This window comes from Rhinatrema bivittatum, chromosome 13 (assembly GCF_901001135.1).
Source record: "Rhinatrema bivittatum chromosome 13, aRhiBiv1.1, whole genome shotgun sequence".
NCBI lineage: Eukaryota > Metazoa > Chordata > Amphibia > Gymnophiona > Rhinatrematidae > Rhinatrema > Rhinatrema bivittatum.
In genome coordinates this window covers 79534719-79550825 of record NC_042627.1, presented here as the reverse complement: position 1 = coordinate 79550825, position 16107 = coordinate 79534719, and the positions used below count along the sequence as shown (strand labels likewise).

The 16107-nt window shown below is 43.8% G+C and overlaps 1 protein-coding gene across 6 annotated transcripts in view; it reads left to right on the top strand.

Annotated features, from left to right (window-relative positions):
- MEGF11 (multiple EGF like domains 11) overlaps positions 1–16107 on the top strand; it is a 410516-nt gene that overhangs the window by 127159 nt on the left and 267250 nt on the right. For all 6 annotated transcript variants that reach the window (XM_029575259.1, XM_029575262.1, XM_029575263.1 and 3 more), the window contains one exon: positions 12830–12922. In XM_029575259.1, the coding sequence (XP_029431119.1) occupies positions 12830–12922 (93 nt within the window). The remainder of the gene's footprint in view (positions 1–12829; positions 12923–16107) is intronic.

Below are 16107 nucleotides of genomic sequence, written 5' to 3'. Positions count from 1 at the left end.
TATTCTACTTCGTTAGCTTATGTGCAAATTTGGAGAGTTTTTGGTGCACTAGAAGGCAGTTTGAGCCTACTAAGCTATTGGTGCCAGTAATTCTAGATTTTTTACAGGAAGGTCTTTCTTAATTCCTGAAAGTTACAGGTCGAAGCTCTTGCGTGCTACAGGAAGTTTATATTATCAGAGTCCTTTTCTTTGCATCCAGATGTCTCATTTTTAAGAGGTGTTAATCATATTCGGCCTCTGCTGAGAATTCCTGTCCCATCTTGGGTCCTGAGTTTAGTATTAACCTTTTCTGTTGGGTTCATGGTTTGAGGCTGTTAAGGAAGTTTCCCTTAAGCTGCTTACTTTAAAAGAGGTTTTCCTAGTGGGTTTTTTTGTTCAGCTCAAAACATTTTGGAGTTACATACATCAATGATCACAAAGTAGATGGTCAAAATTTGTACAGTGCCTTCATTTCTGTCAAAGTAGTCTCCCCTTTTCCTGTGAGCCAGACGGTCTGTTGGCCTTCTTTTGGTAAGCATTGTCATTTGTCTGACTATAAGTTGCTTCATGCTGTGGATGTGAGAAGAATTCTTGTGAGATATCTCAAGGTTACTAATGCTTTCAGGAAGTCACATCATCTCTTTGTGTTATTTAGTGGTGAGCAGAAAGGTGAGGCAGCTACTAAAGCCACAATAGCTTGCTGGATTAAAGATGTTATTACTGGAGCTGATGTGGGTTTTGGTAAGGGCACAGGTTACTTCCTGGGCAGAGCTGCAGCTGATTTATCCTCTGGATAGTTTGTAAAGCATCAGCTTGGTTTTCTTGGCATTCCTTCTCTAAACATTATTATTTAGATGTCAGCATTGGCGGAGCTGACCTCTTTGTTATGTTTGCCGGCTCATGGGACAGGCCGTGAGACGACTCACCCCAACTCTGGCGTCCCTGAAGCGCGGCAGGACACCGCTGATGTGCAGCCGGACGCCACCTCTTATGCAGCCTTCTGACGTACCCCTAGTCGTGTGTGTGCTGAACTTGGCCAAAGACCTGGGTCACCCTCAGATGACATCACAGGCTTAGCCCTATAAAGGGCTCTTTCTCCCTTTTCCTCACTGTTACAGCAATGAGTTGCTATTTTGGTGCTTTGCCTCTTCGTCTTCAGCCTCATCCAGCCTTGCCTCACCTCTTTGCCCTCATCCTTACCCAATCTTGTCTTATCCTGCTTCCCATAGTGTGCCAGTCCTGCTATGCCCCCCTTGGACTGATCATAGCCTGTGACCTGACCTTCCTTGTCTGCGCTTCCTTGACCACAGCCTAACTATGGAATCTTTCTTTGCCCTCATCAGAGACTTTCACCTGCCGGCTCCCGGAACTCAAGGGCTTAACCCAATGGGGTAAGGGGCTGGTATAGGTGAAGCTCCAGTCATGTCTCTGCATCATCTTCCTCCCATTGGCAGTGATGACCTAGTGGGCCTTCCCAGTAGGTGGCGTCAACCTCACTCCAACACAAGGGTCTGTAACTCAGACACTCTTAGCTTCTGAGATCTTGAGAATGAGTTTGGCAGTATCCTGCCCTATTCTGGATTAGCTTTGACACATCTCATGTGTCTGGAATGGTCTCACTGGATGAGTAGGAAGGAAAAATTACTTCATACCTGATAATTTCCTTTCCTTGAGTCCAATCAGACCACTCCAGCACCCTCCCTGTACTGCCAAAAGGATGAAAAAATATCAATCGAATCTGAAACAATAGTTGCTTTCTGCAGTCTTATCTAATGAACAGGTAAGTATTTTTGATGTTTAATAGTTTATCTTTATCCTTTCTGGTTACCTTACTTCTTTGGAAGCCCTCTGGTTATTAAATAAAAAGACAATTTGTTTAAATTGAAGTTGCCACATTAGCTTGTTACAGGTTATAATGGCAGGCAGCAGTCAGCACAGGTGCATAAATCAGTGAGCCTGTTAGTCTCTGTCTCCATCTGCAGGTGGTGTTCATAACCCATACTTCTGGACTGCTCTGACTGGACGCAGGGAAAGGAAATGATCAGGTAAGAAGTAATTTCCCCATTGTTAACTCCCTCTTCCTGGCTCTTCTTGATGTCCCCACACTGAGTGAGTATGCACCTTGTCTGCACTCTAAGAGCACCTGGGAGTGAGGTACACTGAACAGCCTAGAAATTCAAAGGAAAACAAATTACATAAATAATGTAAATGTGATGTATTTATTTCTTGAAGAAGGTGTACCATGCTACTGGTATTAAATACCCATGGGTGTGAGTTTTAGCTTTGGCTGCACAGTGAGACATGACTTTAAGATTGATGTGAAAAGATTTTATAATTAAATGGACATTATTATGGCACTGATCAAATTACTTTCCTAAGGCTCTGGCTGTCATCAGAACATGCTAAATGAGTTGGTAAATATTGCTTTTAGCCAGAACCACACTGAAAAAGAAAATAAAAGAAGACAGTATATTGATTATAATTCTTGCAAGTCAGAAAGAGATGAATCCTGGTTCAGGAGCTGATAGCTGTGGTTTACAAGTCTGAAAGTTTGTGAGTAGTGTATGTTTTTGCCAAATAACTTTTATTAATAAAATTCAGGTCCGTTTACCTACATGCCAGTGTGTGTTTTGATGCTGGTTTCTTGCAGAAGTCTGGTCCTGATATTCAGCTAGCAGATAGCTGGATAAGTAGGACTTATCTGGCTATCTAGCAGCTGCTGAAAATATGCTTAAGTACAGTGGCTGCTAGATAACTATATAAGTCACATCTGGTCATCTCTCAGCCGGAGAACTTTGTGGGCAGCAGTGGGTGGATCGGGGTGATGCTACTTAACCAGATAACTTATCTTGCTAAACATAGATGGATACAACTTATTCAGCTAAGTAGCGACTTCTATGCGGATATTCAATGGCATAGCCATGCCACTGAATATCCATGTAACTTAGTGGATAACATATCTGGGTAAGTTACTTCGCCATTTAGGCTTTCAATATCTACCCCTCTGAGTTCTGAAATGAGCAGTGTAATACCTTTTAATACTAAAAGCAGCAGAGCTCCTGAGAGTAAAGTATTAGCGAAAGCCTTAGTTATCTGACAGGCCCAGGATTCAGATCGCAAAGAAATATTTCTGTTTGCATGAACATCCTTCACATGAGAGAGAACTGATTGCGTAAGTGTAATGTCTTCAAGCAGCAGTTATTTGTAGGGTCAGGAGAAGATTGGGGGGTGTTGAGACGATGCCTGTAATGGCTGCGAATTGACCAGTGGAGCACAGTGCTGGCGATGCAGCATGCATTGCAAGACCCTGCCCCAGAGAATATGGAGTCTGTCCTCAAGGTCACACAGGGAGTAGTGCTAGGGGCATTGCAGAGATGAGATCTGGCAAAAGGCATGGTTTGCTTTCATATGCTTTAAGCCAACCTTTGCTGGCTGTCTGTCTGTCTTCTTTGTTGTTTGCATTTCTCTTCATTTTCTTTGCAACTCTTGTGCCTTGCTATTTTTGTATGGAGTTTTAAATAATGAGAGGAACTGCATCCATAGGCAGAAGTGCAAGATTTTGATAATATTTGTATAAGAAAAATGCCTTTTTTTAAGGTCAGATTGCTCCTGCTTCTTTGGGTTTTTGGCTCAGTTGGACTCATCCTCTACAGTGCTAAAGTGCCATTTTATAATCCCTCATCCCACTTCAAGCAGCAATCCTTGGCCACGGTCATCGACCATGAACTCAACTCATGCACTAAGCCTGCAACAGCTGAGACTCCCCTCTTTCCTAGGGGCTGTGAATGCTGTCTTGGTAGCCCAAGGTCTCCCTTCTGCCACCGAATCACCAGGCCAGCCCACAGAACGCCAATTTTCACAGGCATTTTTAAAAAAATGTCATTGTAAAACTCATTCCTTATGCAGACCACAAGCAGTCTTAAAGTGAGAGTTTTGGGGGCTGCTGTCTCCTCTCCAGCTGTTCATGATATAATCATACTTTGGATGTCTCAGGAGGCTGTTATCTCCTCCCATGAAGTCTCTCTTTTCACCCGTCTGTGCTGTAATCCTATTCCAGTTGTCTCAGGGTGCTGCTGTCTCCTCCCTGAATTCTGTCTTCATCTTTTCATGTTGTATTCGTATTTTGGAGATTTAAGGACAGTTGCTTAATGCTTCCGATGTCCACTTGCACTGCAGTAATCCCTGGATCCAGCTCCCCCGGGAATGAAATAGAAATTCAGACAAGAAAGGGTGTGGATTAATCATTGTGTTTATTCCAGCTGCGGGCAGAAGCACATCTGTCTGTTCTCTTGCCGTAAGCTGACTGCACATGATACAAATCTAGGGAGATGGTTATAAACCCAGGAGAGTCACCTTCAGGACAACTTTTGCTGAGAGCCTTGCTACCAAGTTGCCATTTTGGCAGGGCTTAGACATCGGTCATTTCTTATTTCTGACCAGGCTGAATCATGCCACAGACTGATCTTATATTCCTGCCAAGAATGTTAATCACCAAGTGATCAATGCAGCTTGCAGCCGTTCGATAGATGTGGCCAGGGAGGTGCAGAGGTTCATCCCATCAAATCTGTTGTTATAATCTCGCTTCTTTTGGAGGGCAGCACTGGGACATTGTGCAGAACTCTGTGCAGTGAAGGAGATTGTTTGAATTTTCTTTCTGTTTTTATAGTATGTGTGTAGGGATCTTTGTTTTCAGGTTTCATTTTATTTTTCCTGGGAATTTCTATAGTACAGTATATAAAAAAAAAAAATCCGGAGAAATAAAATAACTGAAAAAGAACGTTCCTAGGTGTGTGCTAGGGATGAAATTTGAGACTGCTGGACACACATTGTACTTGTAACATTTGGCTGACCGCAGCATGGGGCTGCAGCCAGCTTCACTCACCCCTGGACACTGCCAGTGTCTTCACAGCAGGACACTGCTATGCCTGTTCCTCTAGGGACATGCACACATGCATCTGGCCACATCTTAAGGCTCCAGGGCAAGAACTCAGTTGCGATGTCAGAAGATGCCTTCACTGGCTGGGCATTTAATCCCAGCTGGCATCTCAGCAACAGGTCCCCTGCCATGCCTGGCCTGCAGTCCGTGTTGCTTCTCCTGCCTTGCCTCATTCCAGTCCTGCTCCTGCCCTTCCTCTGCCTTCTCCTTGTTCCCTGCTTCCTCCTCATATCTCTGACTGACCTCTTGTGCCTTGACCTTTACTCAGACCTTGACTCTGCCTGATTGATGCCTGCCTTGACCTCTGCTCAGAACCTGACCCTGCCATATTGCTGCCTGCCCCTACCACTGCTATATTCAGACTTCACCTGACCACCCTCTTGCTAGATTCTCGCTTACGTCAAGTTGGCCTCAGAACCCAAGGGCTCCACCCATGGGGGAAAAGGATGGTATAGGTACATAAGAACATAAGATCTGCCATATTGGGTCAGACCAAGGGTCTATCAAGCCCTGTATCCTGTTTCCAACAGTGGCCAATCCAAGTCACAAGTACCTGGCAAGTACCTACATATTAGATAAATCACAAACTACTATTGCTTATTAATTGCCATACGTGAAGCCTATTCATTGTCCCAGCTTGAGCTTATCTGCCTGCTGTCGGCAGGGACCTAGCTGATTTGCCTGCTGGGCTGCACCAACCATGACACGGCCAAAGTACTCACACTCCATGACAATAGTGGTCAGTGGGACATCACAAAGCATTGAAATCAAGAAGATCTACAAGTTAGTATGTTTCATGGGAAGTACCTCTTATTAAATAAGACTGTCACTTTTCAGAGTTTGGCAAGAATGTTCTGTCTGCCCAAACTTGTAAAAAGCAAAGCTCATGTACAATTAGAGATGCTCTCAAACAAGACAGATTAAAGTACACTAAAATCCTTCTGAATTGGCCATTGGAATTTAGGATGGATTTTCAAAGGAATCGAGCCACCTAACTGGATCCTGCAGGGGGTGCGGTGGATTTTGATTCTCCATAGCTAAATTTAGCTGTCAAAAAACTGAGAAACCCTGGTGGTGGGATTAGGTCAGGGGAGGGAAGTCGGGCACTTAGTGTTAGGGGCTAAGCACTAACTTAGGTGCAAAACCTGGGCACTGCAATAATAGGTCTAAAGAACCCAATTTTGACCACCAAGATTTAGCAGAACTTTTATCCACAAAGCTAGTCCACTGGGTTATGCTAAAATTTCACCAAAGTTGGGCTACCTAGGTTGGGTCCTCAGCCACAGCTGAGAATCCCCCCACAGGACTAGTAGTACTACTGAAGAAAAAAGAGATTTAGAAAACCGTATGATGCAAGCCTGCCTGGTGCCTTACATTTCTTGTAAAAGCATCAAGATGTCCAGATACAAATATATTTCAGGAATCATTTATTGTGGAGGTTTTGCCCTATGTGCTTACATTGTCATTAGGATGCAAATTTTGAAAAGATTTCGGGAGTTAAAGCAGCGAGACCCCCATCTCCTGAAAGCGCATCTCTCCTGCACAGGCAGCTGGCGCCAGCAGGGCAGGAGTGTGACCGGGGATTATTCCTGCACCCCATTCAGCTACAGATGGAGTGCAGTATAGCGGGGGGGGAATGGTAGCAGACTCATTGGGGCTTTTTAAAATATTGGTCAGATAGGAATAACAAAACAAAATGAAACATTTTTTTTTAAACTCAACAAAATGGAATTTTCCAGCATCTACACCTAATCCCAGGTGGTAGGACATTAGCTCCCCAAATTATACAGTTCTCATCTTCAGCTCCTGCTGAGGCATTGCACTTGATCTTAGCCAGAAAGAGGCAATAGCTTAGCGTAGTGGTTGGTGTGAGCTTTGAAGACCTCGCTGATCTCTGGTCCATACACTGCCCTGGCAGACCTCGCTGATCTCTGGTCCATACGCTGCCCTGGCAGACCTCACTGATCTCTGGTCCATACGCTGCCCTGGCAGACCTCGCTGATCTCTGGCCCATACGCTGCCCTGGCAGACCTCGCTGATCTCTGGTCCATACGCTGTCCTGGCAGACCTCGTTGATCTCTGGTCCATTCGCTGCCCTGGCAGACCTCGCTGATCTCTGGTCCATTCGCTGCCCTGGCAGACCTCGCTGATCTCTGGTCCATACGCTGCCCTGGCAGACCTCGCTGATCTCTGGTCCATTCGCTGCCCTGGCAGACCTCGCTGATCTCTGGTCCATACGCTGCCCTGGCAGACCACAGAAGCCAGCCTTCCTCACACTCTGCAGCCTCCATCACTAACTCATGGTGAGTTAGTGATGGAGGCGGGAAATGACTTTTATTCTGTCGCAGTACAAGTCCGATTGCTGCTAGGGTACCGGCTTGCTGCAAGTTTATTAGGCAAGCAACTGAACCAAGAGGGCAAGACCTGCGATTAGGGGTGCAAATTCAGCAGCAAGACCTGAGATTAGGGGTGCAAATTCAGCAGCATTTAGTTGGGTAACTTTTGAGTTATCAGGCTTATCAAGCCTTATTTATCTGGCTACATTTTAGCAGATAAGGTAGGAGCATTTCCCACCTAAGTCCAATATTCAGGGTTTGTGGATAATTTGTACAGCTAATTCTGTTCATTCTATTGAGTAGACTGGATAAACCTATCTGGCTATATTTAAAATAGTTGGGTATATTTAATAGTGTGACCGCACCACTGAATATCCCTCCAAAGTTAGCTGGATACATTTATCCAGCTGTCTTTGCAAGCCAGCCAGTGGCTGAAAATGGATCCCCTAATATTTCAATGACCATCCATTGTGGAAATGCCAGAATAGGGAGGAATTTAGGCAGTGATCAAATAGATACTGACACAGTCATGGCGCAGGAGCTGCAGGAAGACTGTGTACTTTTTTCTGCCTGGAAACAGGCGGAAAGCTGGGACTTCCTGCCACCTAGTACTAAGCCGACAAGACCGACCTTATCTGCAGCCAGAAGTGGTGACAGGTGGAAACTGCAGCAAAACTGAACCTGGGCAAAGAAGATCTAGGAGGAAGTGATCCCCCTTGAAAAGATAATTCCTTTTTCCCTGAGGGATCTGGAGTGGGAATCATTAACAGTAGCAGCACGCTTTTATTTTCTTTTGGTTATCCAGTCTTTGTACACAACACGACGAGGTAGCAGTCTGACCCTTAGCTACCAAGAAATTGAATGCTAGAGATGGACACTGAGCAAGCCACGGAAGAGAATCCGGCTGTAATTTGCTCTTTTTCCTGTCCGTGTCTGTCGGCAGAGAGCAGCTTCTATAGAAACAGATGCTAGTTCTGATGGGGCAGCAAGCCTGCTGTCTCCAATTGTTTATGTATTTTATTCATTTAATAATAAGCTCAGGTCTTTTCATTGCTAGCTGAAGGTGGGTTATCTTCCCTGTCCCCAGAGAGCTCACAATTTACCCCCATTCTACGTCTATGAGAAGAATCTTAAAGGAGGGAGAAGTCACTGGGAGCAGCAGCGGGGATTTGAACCCAGGCTTTCCTGCTTCTCAGCCCCCCCTGTTCTAACTACTAGGAGGCTACACCTTCAGTTGAATACACTTGAATTTTGCAACTGCAGCTGGCTGCATGAGAAGATGCTGTTTTTCAGAAGCAGTTTTAGGAAAAATAGTGGAAAGTGTTCTAAACATCAAAATCACAGAACATATAGAAAGACATGGTTTAATGGAACAAAGTCAGCATGGCTTTACCCAGGGCAAGTCTTGCCTCACAAATCTGCTTCACTTTTTTGAAGGAGTTAATAAACATGTGGATAAAGGTGAACCAGTAGATGTAGTGTACTTGGATTTTCAGAAGGCGTTTGACAAATTTCCTCATGAGAGGCTTCTAGGAAAAGTAAAAAGTCATGGGATAGGTGGCGATGTCCTTTCGTGGATTACAAACTGGTTAAAAGACAGGAAACAGAGAGTAGGATTAAATGGACAATTTTCTCAGTGGAAGGGAGTGGACAGTGGAGTGCCTCAGGGATCTGTATTGGGACCCTTTCTTTTCAATATACGGTATTTATAAATGATCTGGAAAGAAATATGACTAGTGAGATAATCAAATTTGCAGATGACACGAAATTGTTCAGAGTAGTTAAATCACAAGCAGATTGTGATAAATTGCAGGAAGACCTTGTGAGACTGGAAAATTGGGCATCCAAATGGCAGATGAAATTTAATGTGGATAAGTGCAAGGTGATGCATATAGGGAAAAATAACCCATGCTATAATTACACGATGTTGGGTTCCATATTAGGTGCTACAACCCAAGAAAGAGATCTAGGTGTCATAGTGGATAACACATTGAAATCGTCGGTTCAGTGTGCTGCGGCAGTCAAAAAAGCAAACAGAATGTTGGGAATTATTAGAAAAGGAATGATGAATAAAACGGAAAATGTCATAATGCTTCTGTATCGCTCCATGGTGAGACCGCACCTTGAATACTGTGTACAATTCTGGTCGCCGCATCTCAAAAAAGATATAATTGCGATGGAGAAGGTACAGAGAAGGGCTACCAAAATGATAAGGGGAATGGAACAACTCCCCTATGAGGAAAGACTAAAGAGGTTAGGACTTTTCAGCTTGGAGAAGAGACGACTGAGGGGGGATATGATAGAGGTGTTTAAAATCATGAGAGGTCTAGAATGGGTAGATGTGAATCGGTTATTTACTCTTTTGGATAATAGAAAGACTAGGGGACACTCCATGAAGTTAGCATGGGGCACATTTAAAACTAATCGGAGAAAGTTCTTTTTTACTCAACGCACAATTAAACTCTGGAATTTGTTGCCAGAGAATGTGGTTCATGCAGTTAGTATAGCTGTGTTTAAAAAAGGATTGGATAAGTTCTTGGAGGAGAAGTCCATTACCTGCTATTAAGTTCACTTAGAGAATAGCCACTGCCATTAGCAATGGTTACATGGAATAGACTTAGTTTTTGGGTACTTGCCAGGTTCTTATGGCCTGGATCGGCCACTGTTGGAAACAGGATGCTGGGCTTGATGGACCCTTGGTCTGACCCAGTATGGCATTTTCTTATGTTCTTATGTTCTTAAAAGTGCACATGGATACTTAGTATAAGTTTCTGAGCCCAGTGATGCAGCATCAGATGCATTCCAGTCATTTTACTATGACTCGGTCGGGTGACTGCGCCACGGTCATTCAGTAGGGATTATCCTGCAGCTCCAGATTATCAGAGACAAACGCAGGCAAACTCACGTACAGAAAGTTTTAAAGCTATGCTCTGCTTTTCTTAGAGAAATCAGAATGGCAAGCGCCTGTATGCATAGCAGCAAACCCAGGACTGGCGTAGCCTGCCCCTGATGATTAATGTTCAGGGTGAGCAGGTGTAAATGACACCTCTGCTCCTCATCCAGCCTTGCCGTTACACGCACACAAGGAACAAAAAGTCCTCTTTGGTTCTAGGAACCCAGAAGTAGAAAGTTAGAGGGCAGTTAGCATCAGTCAGCCTTGCTTCTGGCCTTCAGCATCCTGAGAGAGGCATTCGCTGCCAGTAAATAATTTATCTAGAGGTGATTTGCTTAAGGTTTGCTTATCATGCTAAAGGGTCTTCTGTTCCCAAATGAAGAGCCCCTGGGATGTTTTCAGTGTTGCTACTAAAATGGTACAAGGTCTGCATAAACCCTACAGACGGAGACTTAAAACACACTCCAAGGGTATTCACTGGAGAAAAGAAGGGAGGGGAATGATGAAACATTTAAATGATCAATAGGCTTCTGAAAATCACAGGAAGGTGAAATTTTTCATAGAAACTGAAATTCAAGGACAAGGCGTCATGATGTAAAGTTGCAGTGAGGAAGGGTCAGATTTAACATGAGAGGGAGTATTCACTGACAGAACTGCTGTGTGTCTGGGACAGATAGCGAGGACAGGGTGAGGAGCAATGTTAGGAGATTGTAGCAGAGGCAGGGGAGAGGTGAGAAGGAGAAAACAAGGCATTCGATAAAGGGAGCACGAGCCAGAGCCAGCAGGCTACAATTTCCCAGAAACCAGCTGGGTCAGTGTCGCAGACAGGTTGATGTGTCCAGCAAAGTCACCGGGACTTACGTGGCCAGGTGTTAGGGTGACAGCCTCGCTAGTTTGGGTGGCTGTTTAGATTATTAGAAAGCTTGGTGGTAAAATGTGGGGGGAGGGCCTGTGTGCAAATTTATCTGCGGATCTACCATACAGGAAACAATTAAAACCTATTTGGATAAAGAGCAATATCCTACCAGTGGTGAAGCTTCTCTGGCTGGCAGCTGAAATCTTTCCTTAACAGTGTAGCCCCAAAAGCCAAGACAGACTGGAGGGGGCCCATAATGCTGATAAGAAGGTGGTGGCCCCAGGGACGTAGGCAGCTGAATGTTCAGGCAAGAGCCTCATTAGGCTTGGTGGTTGTTTAGACTGAGGTGGAGCTCGGTGGGAAGACATGGAAGGAGGAAAGCACTGGGAACCTTTATGGCCATCTACGCAGGATGGGGAGCACAACAGAAATGGGCTTCAATAAGGAGCGATATCCTGCTAGCTGCCAGTGGGATCAACGTAACTGGGCCAGCTGGGGGTCTTTATCACCTACTACCTACTACGTTACTATATTGCTTTCACTTTTCAGCAATTAAAACTTTTAAAATAAAAACTTCTGGGCTTCCGGGAGGCTTTCCCTCAGAGCCACCAAGCCACAGCGTCCATCCTTCCTCCCTCTGTAGTGCACCTACCCCGAGCCGGTTTTACCCCCGTCTCCTTCGCCACAGCACGCAGCCATGGGCTCAGTCCCATTAATTAGATTTCTCTTCGCTGTATGTTTCCCCTTTCAGAATTGAGACTTGCACATTACTGTACACACGAGTATATAATTAGTCATGATTAGGCTCCTCAGAACCTGACAAAACAATTGTCTGGAAAGGAAGCTTCCAGCTGATGCAGAATGAAAATGATGCCTGTCAGTACTGCTGTCAGGTTTTCTGTGATTTTCAGCTCAATTAGTGCATGCTGTACCTGTCACAGGGATGTCTCCGTTAGCTTTGCCCTCATACTCACTGTAATTTATTTTCAAACAATAAGCAATTTGCATACATTGGCATGAATCCGTGTGTGGCTTCAGCACAGTTTTGTATCCTGGGATCTTCTGTGGGCAGCCAAGGAGCCCAATTTCTGGGGGTGCCAGTAGGAGGCGCCTGTGTGCTCAGAGGCCTCGTCCTCTTCAGGGGGGGAGCAAGCTTTCCAGCACTGCTGTCAGAACTCACATCTGTGAGTTATAACCTGCTTATAAGTCAAAAATTGACTTACAGGAGACACAACAAAAGGAAAGGGGTGAAGAAGGAGAAGAGGTAGCTACAAAGTTTCACAGATGCAGAATAAGTGACAAATCTTCTAAATGCCAGGGGCATTTGAAATGTGGTTAGATTCCATCGAATTTGGACTAATAACATAAGGAATTGAAATGTCTGAGGGGAAAATACATCGAAGTCCATATTCAGAAGCCATTTATATGGATAGCTCAAAAGTTAAGCACATAAGTTTGGGCGTTCTGGGGGTGAGCAGGAGACATTTCGTGGAGGAGTGGAGTGAGCCGCTGAACTTATGCGGCTAACTCTGATTGTGTCGCTGACCTCTCCTAAAGTTAGCCACATAAACACAAGAAAGCCGGGTATATTCAGCAGTGCGACTGTGCCACTGACTATACCCAGAAAGGTTTATCTGGCTAACTAGCTGAGCCACTCAGTAGCTGAATATCGCCTCCATCACATGTTACATAATGAAAGACAGTTGCGAAAATTCACCAAATGTCACTAAAATCCCGAGCAGATGTACAGTCTACGCTTCATGGACAGTGCAACCCTCTTTGAAGCGCTCTGTGGCTAATGATTTTTTTCCTCTCTCCTTTGCTGACAGCTCTCTGCACGGAGGAGTGTGTGCATGGAAGCTGTGTGTCTCCTGATACCTGTCAATGTGAGCCTGGCTGGGGGAGCACCGACTGCTCCAGTGGTGAGTAATAAAAAAAAAAAAAAATACATTTAGTGGCTTGAAGAAACATGTTCAAGTGCCTTACTTCAAAAAATTAACATTTGTCAGCCATTAATATTTCTAGAAGTAGTTAAAATCACTTTTGAAAAAATTTCCAGTAGCACTTGTCAGCTTCCTGTTTCCTTGGAGCTGCTAGGATAGTGCCAGAGGGAAACTGGAAATAGATGTGTGAGGAAGGTGGTTGATCCTGTCAGAGTCCCACAGGGCTCTGTCACATGACAGATTTATCTAAAAATTAGTAATCGTCAGCCAATGTTTATTGTAACGCAGTAATCATTTCTGAACAGGGACCTTGTAGCTAAAGTGCCCTCCCTGCTCTGTTAATGGGGAAGGGTTGGTTTTTGTTCCAGTGGTGCACCTCTGCTTTCTGCTGGGTTCTCCCCAGATGTTCCAGCACATGCACAGAGCTCATTTCTAAAGTCAGCAAGGCTTCCGGAGTAGGAGATCGCCTTAATTTCCTGTTTTTTTTTTAATAAGCATTTCAAGGTTTGCAGAAATAGGCAAGACTGTAAGTCCTAGAAGCCCAGAATACTTTTCAGGATCAGTGTTTTTATTTTTAGAGAATCAAACAATATTGTCTTGGGGTGTTTATAAATTAATCTGGCCACCATAACATACATAGGTACTGAAACAGCAGAAGACGTCATTTTCCGCCCAGCATACTATATTTAGCCCAAGTGTGGAGCTGCTGAAAATGGCTTTTTAAAATATGTTTTGGGGGTATATATTCAAATGCTACTTAGCCAGATAAGTTGCAAATTCAACTAAGTGGCTGCTGCTGAATATCTGGCTATACCACTTAGCTGGATAAGTCACTTATCCAGCTAATGTGTATATTGCTTCAGTTATATGTTCCATGTTGGGTTGTTAAGTTGATCCTAGTTGTTCCGTTATAGATTGTATTGTACTATAGATTATCCGTTCATTACATTCGATATGTTCCATGTAAACCGCCTCCCCGGCGATAGTTATTTTTGTTAAATGTGAACCGGAGTGATATGTATTGTATACAGGAACTTCCGGTATATAAAAACCATAAATAAATAAATAAATAAATATAGTCAATGGGCAGGTAGTGAGCATAGCTGGGCAGCAATATCTATCTGGCTAACTTAGCCATATAAGTTATGATATTGAGCCTTATCCAGTTAAGTTAACTGGATAAGTTAGACATGGTGGATAGCAAGTCTAAACTTAGATGGATAAAACCTATTCAGCTAAGCAGCAATTTATCTAGGGACATTCAATTGCATAGCTGTCCAGCTAAATATCCCATCTTAGGGGGTCATTTATCAAACTGCTATATGGCGTTTTCACATGCGTTAAGGTATTTTCGCATGCAAAAAACGCATTTAACACATGCAAAAACACCTTTATCGCATAGTGCGATGTAAATTAGAAAAAGGGGAGGAGTTTGGGGTGGGTCTTGTGGCCAAATGGGCTGGTGAAGCCCTAGCTATCAGGGCCCTTCTACAGCCATTGGGGGGGGGGGAGAGCCTAGCCATATTGCCCTCATACCAGGTAGGTATTTATACCCCTATATGAGGCCTACCTAGTCATTCGAGGTGAGGTTTAGGTATTAGTGTAGGGGGTTAGGGACCACTTTGACATTCAAAGTGAGATGTACGAACAGAACAGCGCTCTCTTGTGAAGATTTGATGACATTTGGAGTGAGGAAACTCACAGAAAGAAGAGATTTGTGCAATGTTCTCTCAACCTACCTTGATGTTACCCAGTTAGAGAGTCCATCAAGCTAGGTTGTTAATAAACCAGGGTATAACAACGACTCCAAGACGGTTTGACACTAAGAAGGCAAGAAATATTTTGAAGTTAAAACTGCGTGTCCCGGATTGTTGAACTTAATGAATGGAAATCAATGATTAAAAAATTGAACGTAACAGTCTTAAAGCAATAGACTGCTCAAAGCTTTAATAGCTCACGTTTCTATAAATACATTTTATGAGATTGCCGTTCATTTCAAGTAAAATATTCCGTTTCCATATATGATGTTGTTTGGTTGAGTTGTAATTATATTACATCATATTCATCAGTTATTATATTGCTGGATTTTCCTATGTCACACAGCTTAGTGAATCCCGCAGTAACGGGGGGCAGGCCTGCAAAAGCCGGCAGTGATCGCACCACGTGGTATTATCGCTGCCGGCTTTCACACCCAATAGCATCACTGTGAAAGGTGGTGCTATTGGGCGAGCTACTGGCGGCGATAACAGGTCTTACCTTATCGCCGCCAGCGAAGTTACTGCTGCGTCTGCCTCCTCGCCGCCCCCGCATGTGATAGGCTTACAAAATAACCCCCTTAGCCAGCTATTCTTTGCATATGTATCCCATTGTGTCCAAAGAAGATGGGGAATTGATGGATTCCTCCTCAGATTGCTTGCTAATGATAAGCCCTTAGAAATAGTTTCATGCTCAGCTATGTTTTTATGAAGGTCTCTTTAATCATTTTACTTCATTACTAGCAATTGGTGGTTATCTTTTGTTATATTTTGTCTACCTCCATTACTGGGTTTTTAATTTTTGAGTTTGTGATAGTTTCACTCTGTCAGATTTTCTTTCTTAGCTAGTTTAAAAAATTAGAAATGTACTTAATTTTGAGCCACATATTTTCTTAACTGGTTGGAGGAGCTGTCCACACTATGGTGCTGAAGAACTGGGAAACATGTGGGTTTGGGTTATCAGCTTCTAAAATTAATTTCGTTTTCCATTTCAATGTACCTGAAATCATGCTTTAATATACCTGTAGAGTTATTGGTCAATCTTGGTTATCTTGTTTCTAAGCAGGATATCCTAGTTAAGGTAGTGCCTGTGCACAGGAGAGCATGCATCAACAGTGCAGCAGGGAATAGACATTTCAAGCTCACCCTCAGTGTGATCTCAGTGACCTTTATCCATTCTGTCAGGAAAGGATCTGCTTTTTTTTTTCTACATGGGTAGCAGCCAGTGAGTGTCAGTTTGTGTATCACATTGACTTTGTGATATGGGCTACTAGCCCTCGTGGACTTCAGGCAGTGGAACCATTTGTAAACGCTAATATTGATTATTCTACTTCTCTAACTAAAGGTGCTTACAGTTTTTGTAACTAAGAAAAAAATCTTGCAGTTGATGTTACAGTTGAAGATGAGAAT